A 6,400-nucleotide genomic window follows, 5' to 3' on the forward strand; every position below is an offset into this window, starting at 1 on the left:
GAAACATTCCCAGCTGTTTATCTTCCACATTTACAGATTTAAGCCTTGAAGTTGACATGTTTTTGGTTCCTTTCTGTTTCTCCTGACATGAATTGAATCAATCATGATTGATGTTCACACTGCACATTGAGATGTGGGAGTTGTGAACATCAGCTCCTCTGCAAAACCTCTACGGCTACCCATAACAACCCAAAGCTCCTCTGCATACACCAGCAGGGACATTCACATGAATCTTTGGAGAAACAAATACAGCCAAAGTAATTAACACTGTTCAGTTTCCGTGCATAGAACACCAAAGCCAACGGTTCACATTAAATTAATGTTCATGATGATGGACCGTCAGGTGCAGTTGCTCGATTTGTGATTCAACTGCTAAATCTCAACAGCAGAAACGGGCAACCATGTGCAATGGCAGAAAGTCTGCGGTTTGCTTTCCAGACTACACCGGTTTATTTCACTAATTAGTACACCTTCAACCATACACGGGGAATTAATCCGTGAAATTAGCTGGTAGGCAGGAGTGAGAACATGCAGGCTGTCTCCCCTCCATGGCTGACTGACTCTGGTCTATAATGTATAGTTGGTTAAAGTAAGCGTGTCCTGACTAATGGCATTTCTCAGTGAACAAAAAGCCTTTGTAAAAAAAGCATTGCAAAGAACCGTTCAAATGAGAGGGAAGAGGGAACAAAAAAATATATACCGGCCCGTTCACACAGACTCAGAGACACTCACTTACCGCCATAAACTCAGCACTGGAGCTGACAAACTCTCTGAAGCAGAGCAGGAAGTTCTCTTCTGTTGGGAGAATCTGGGCCAGCTAGAGAGAGAAATGACAGGAAAATGGGAGTGGTGAGAACACAAGATGGTGGGGTTGATGTGCTGAGAGAGAAGAGACGGAGACCGGGGAGCTTTTTGTCTGCAAAGCCTCAAATGGCCAACTTGGACATAAATAATAGAGAAGCCAGGCTGTGCCTAAGTAAGAATTTATTTAGGAATCAAGTTTTGGGTTCAGACAAAGCCTTTGCCTCTTTACCCCAACGACTGAACCTTAAACTCATTCTCAGATTTTCCATGCTGCCGGTGGATTATTGATATTGCAGAAGGGCCTTCTTCTTGCATCTCTTTCAAATCACGATCCGAAAATGGTAAAATCGAAGGAAAGCAATATGCCAAACTGACGCTCCGTTGAGACTATCATAAAGACTGTATTTATGCAATCGATCGGGGTATTGATCAAGCCTTGCACTGTATTGCTCCGGCTCTGTGAATTATCTGAGCATTTTCTTTTTCCAGCTTTTCCTCTCCCTCCATAGAAAGCAGACAGAAAGCAGTTTTCCCCTGTTTTCAATACCTATGCTAAGCTAAGCTAGCCGGCTGCTGGCTACACAAATGGAAGTGGCATCAAATCTAATTCACATCAATAATAAGTACTTTCGTCTGTTCTAATAATGTACTATGAGACACTGACAAAAAAATAAAATTCTCTGCAAAAAGGACATTTTTCCCAAAATGTCAAAACATAAAAAAAGAAAGCACCTTCCAGGCCTTACCTCTGACATCTCAATTCGTCCGTCTTTGTTCTTGTCGAACTTCTGCATGAACTCCTTCATCTTTTCTCTGAATGTGGGGTTTGAAGGGTCCTGGAAAACATTTGCACTCAGTACAAGTGAAACCTGAGTGGCCAGTATGCATGCATGTGTTTAATTAATCTCTACTCCTTGAACTCACCACCCCTGCTCCTCTCCGGGCCATCTCCAACTCCCTGAAGAAGCTCTCCAGCTCCTTCCCCTCGATGTAGCCATTACCTGGGAGACATACAGAACCATACACCTATGTCATCGCAACATACCACAAAGGGGCGCATTTCAGTATCGCTGACATGCAAAAAAAACAAAAAAAAAACATCTGCACAGATGTGGTCACAGTGTCAAACAGATCCCAGCATGGCTCGGTATTGATCCAAACATGAGCCTTTACCAGTGACTCTCTTCCTTCCCCCCTCTGGCTCAATAGATTAGACTATTGACTGACACAACGCAAACTGATCACTCCTCAGAGACTGTGTTGTACGCGAGAAGAGGCTATATATGGAAAGCTGCTTTTCTTGATTTTTGAAGGTGATGATCCACGGGCAGCTTCTTTTATTCCACGGAGATCAATACCGCTGTCAGCGGGGAGTTCGGCAAATGGGACGAATCAATATAGATAACCGTGTACTTTCTACCCAGTTCTTTTTTTTTTCTTCATCTAGACTTGTGAAAGCGATGATATTTTGCCACAAGGAACTGAAGTTTTAAAATGTTTCAACCCTGTTTCACTGAATGCTGTCAATCAATTTGACACACAAAGTGTCACTTTTGTCGATTTGGGGTTCACCCTACGGAGACGTCCATCACCTTTTTGTTGGATTCCGTCATGACAGATTTAGCTAGGGGAAAACAAAGTTGATTATCTCATTTCATGCTTACTCCCGGTGCTCTGCTGCCCTGACAGAACCTATTCAGAGGACAAATGAGTGTGCCCGCTTCAACCAGGTAGTCTGTGAGCCCGTGCCAACATCCCATCAACAAGCACGCCGAATGGCTGGACAGATGGCTCCAAACGATGTGACTAGCTGCTTCAATAAAACCCTGGAAGGCAGAGCTGCCTCATTAAACGCGAACAAAGATTATTATGCCATCCACTTCCTCTCCTCTCCCTCTAACTCTCTGTCATCTTCTTTTTAGCTCCCTCTCCCCATCCAACCAGCATCTTAGCCTCTTTGTTCTATCCATGGAAATGTGTGTGTGTGTGTGTGGGGGGGGGTTGGAGGCGTTCCTCAGCGATGTTATCAAAACTCATGAATACAGGCTCTGCTGTTTCAATAAGTGGGACGGTAAAATGCCTCGCTGCTATCGAGCCTCCCTCCTGTGGGTCTTATTGACATTTAGCGCTCTGGAGAGGAATGGCCTGCTTGATAATTAAACAGAGTAAGATGTGATTAACTACAAGGCAAACGGCATAAAATGACAATAAAAATAGATTTATGAACAGATTATGCCAGAGCGCCGTCACATCTTCAACAAATGCAGCCACAGAGCCATACATCCCAATATTTTTGTGCGTTAAGGGAGCATCTGTTTGTACTGTGCTTTTTCATATCAGTAGGATAAGTGCTTACTTTCTCATTCAGCCTCTAAGACACACCAATGTGCTTGAGGTACCCTTTGGTTCTTTTCTATGAAATGTTGCAGTAAACTGTCCCAAGCACAAAAAAAGCATCACTTCCAGCAGATACATTTCATGGCTGACTTCAACGCACTTCCCCATCACTCAACTTAAATGTTGAATAACTCGTTTTATATGTCGTAATGAGGGCGCTCCCACCGACTTGCTCTCATACACTTTGGTCCCTCTGCACAAGCCCTTAAAGCTCGCACCAACGAGCAAGATAAAAGGTTCAAAAAACACTTTTTGGACCAAATACACACTCTTTTGGATGCTGCTTCATTATGGTCCCAGGAGACGCCGGTAAAGGCGCTTCAGTCCTCCGGTTCTGATTCTAAAATTCAACCCCAACACAGGAAAACTCTCAAAGTGGGCAACTGTGCCAACTAAGTGCATATTTAAAGCCTATATAAAGTGCATTTGCCTTTCAAAGGAGTGTGCATCCCGGTCTATTCAAATATTTTGTGTTGAGACCACGGCTGGGTCAATTCAGGAAGTGGATTTTACTCGATGCTGCCAAATTTCCATATGCAGGTTGATAAAAAAAATCATTGACAGCAAATGCTCTATAATTAGCAGCAAGGAACTGCAGTTGTTTCCTCTTTCAGCTTTGAAGTGATTGAATTGAGGAGGCCTGACTGAGACAGCAGAGAGATGAGAGGGACGCAGAGCGGAGGAGCTGCGAGAGACGCAATCCAGATGAGACTTGATCCTGGGCCAACAGGGGAATATATGGTTTCATCATCTCTGGGTGCATCGCCTCCTGTGTATTTTTATCTGCAACTCAGGAGATGTTTACTCAATCTGAGCAAGCAAATTAGCTCTCATCTCTTTCTGCCGAGCCAGAAGACACTCCCGGTAATGAGAGCAGGAATCAAACGCTGTAGCCAAATCTGTTGACGCTCACTGGTTGTATTTGATTTGCAAAGTGGCTCGTTGCAAAGCGCAATATGTAAAGCACCTCGGGACTGAGGCACCCGGGTGGTATAGGACTGACATTCTGGGGCTCGAAGGAGGACAAAAGAGCAAAAACAACAATGCTTATGTCAACTTTGTCAGCACATTGGCTCATGTGGAGGAGCCCAGCTGCTGAGCCCTAGACCGACTCCTCATTCCGCCCTGATTTCCCCGCGGAGTGCATTTCAGCATGTGTGCAGGCGTCAAAACAGATCGCACTAACAATGAAATCCCGGGAGCGTGTGTGTAAAACACATAGGTGCGACACACTCGCCTTGACGACTCGATCAAAGTTCTTGAGATGTTCCAAGAGAGGACTTTCTGTTTAATAAGACCGGTTGCAGCCGGGGTTCAGACTGGTCGCTTGTGTGAATGTCCCAGTCTGAGTTTTTAAAGGAAACCACAAAAGAGATCTCCTTTCTCAAAACAGTTTCACCAGTTCACAAAATGCCCTTGATCCACAGAAAAGGATTTCTATAATCAGACTTATGAGACATTCATGACAGCAAAGACGAATGATGACTTTGTTTAGGAAAAAAACAAAAGTCATACTGTCACTCTGCAACACAGACACATGCACACACAGATATTTGCAGAGCCAGAAAGAAAGACTGAACTGTCAAATCTGTACGGAGACAAACAGAGGATTGAAGAAAAGATCATGACTGAGACCGAGGGAAGAAACAGTGTGTGTGTGTGTGTGTGTGTGTGTGTGTGTGTGTGTGTGTGTGTGTGTGTGGGGAGGGAGACGCTGAATAAATTAGTAGGCCTATGGGACAATTTCACGTTGACAGGTATCGCATCTGCATCACATAAATCCATATTCATACCGGGCTACTTCCACTGCATAAAGAGCATCACCACCTGACAGACTGACGACTGAATAAGCCAGTTTTTGATTGTAAACGGATTCCAACAGGAGGAGCATCAGACAGAGACAATTACTTACATTTAAAAGTAACATTCCAAACTGTCAGTGAGTATAGGTTGACCCTCAAAGAGACCCTAATGACGAAATGATTGCGAAATAAAGATGAATTAACAGAAAAGAATTGTACTCGCCTTGTAAGACTCATTGAATATTTTAAGTATAGTCTTTAAATAACTCAATTCAATATTTTATTTGAAGGCTTGTCATGAGAAATCATGCATCCGCATGTGCAGTTACATTAAACAAATGTAATAAAATGAACTCATACCACGTGGAGTCGGGAGTGGTCCGCATCAGAGAATAATTTGGAAGACGTCGAACTTTTTTGAGGGATGCAGTGCTTCGATATATCCAGAATATCAAGTCTGATATCAGCTCATACACACAACTGCTAAACATGAAAATGCCGCGTTTGGCTACTTTATTATTCTACCACACAGGAAGCTTAAGACGACAAAAGAATATTATCACTAATTAAAAGACAAAATAGACGCTATAATATTCAGAATGCTATATTACATTATGGATGTTTTTTTTCTTTTCCTAAATAGTCGCTTTAATACTCCAAAACGACAAAACATTTGCTGTTTTATTACAGTCTGTTTATTCTAGGCTTTATAACGGTTTTGCTCTGTCTGTCTATCTATCCATCTGTCTGACAATCGTTTCAATCCTGTTCCATGCATCTCCCTGTATGATTATAACCTTCAATAGGCTGCATTTGACAGCAGTGATACGCTCTGTAATCCAGCATTCTCTCGTGAGTTCGCAGTTTGGAATAACTTTTAGGAAAGGAGGAGGAAGAAGAAGAAAAAAAAGTGTCCTACCGTCAGCGTCGAAATGTTTCCAAATGTCGAGGAACTGGGACGCGGTGACCTCGGCCAGGTGTAGGTGAGGAGGCTGCTGTGCTTTGTTGGCCATGATGCTTCTCGAACGGATGCTGCTTGTGGGTCAGAAGCCAGAAAAAAATCCTCCGCTAACTTTTCTGTCTCTCTCGTTCAAACACACCCCCACACTGTGGCCCCGGTGCGCCGCCCGCCGCTTTTTAACCCCGGCGAAGGAGCGGCAGCGGCGCTGCACTGCCGCTGGGGGCGCACACCCACCGACAGGACATCCATCTGAGTCAGCTTCCTCTCTCTCTCTCTCTCTCTCTCTCTCTCTCTCTCTCTCTCTCTCTCTCTCTCTCTCTCTCTCACTCTTTTCCCTCTCTCTCTGTTTTCTCTCTCTCTCTCTGTTCTCGCTCTCTGTTCTCTCTCTCTCTCTCTCTCTCTGTGCGTTCAAGCTTGATGTGGCTGTGTGTGATAG

General features: G+C 44.0%; 1 protein-coding gene across 1 annotated transcript; it reads right to left on the reverse strand.

Moving 5' to 3' along the window:
- Positions 1–566: 566 nt before the first annotated feature.
- Positions 567–6,153, reverse strand: LOC116378466 (calretinin-like). Its single transcript, XM_031840346.1, has 4 exons — positions 5,923–6,153; positions 1,729–1,805; positions 1,551–1,640; positions 567–817 (listed from the first exon to the last, which is right to left on the reverse strand). The coding sequence occupies exons 1-4, from the start codon at positions 6,014–6,016 to the stop codon at positions 719–721; spliced, it is 360 nt and encodes a 119-aa protein (XP_031696206.1). The 5' UTR covers positions 6,017–6,153; the 3' UTR covers positions 567–718.
- Positions 6,154–6,400: the final 247 nt, after the last annotated feature.

This window comes from Anarrhichthys ocellatus, unplaced genomic scaffold (assembly GCF_004355925.1).
Source record: "Anarrhichthys ocellatus isolate YVR2014 unplaced genomic scaffold, GSC_Weel_1.0 scaffold2645, whole genome shotgun sequence".
Taxonomy (NCBI): Eukaryota; Metazoa; Chordata; class Actinopteri; order Perciformes; family Anarhichadidae; genus Anarrhichthys; species Anarrhichthys ocellatus.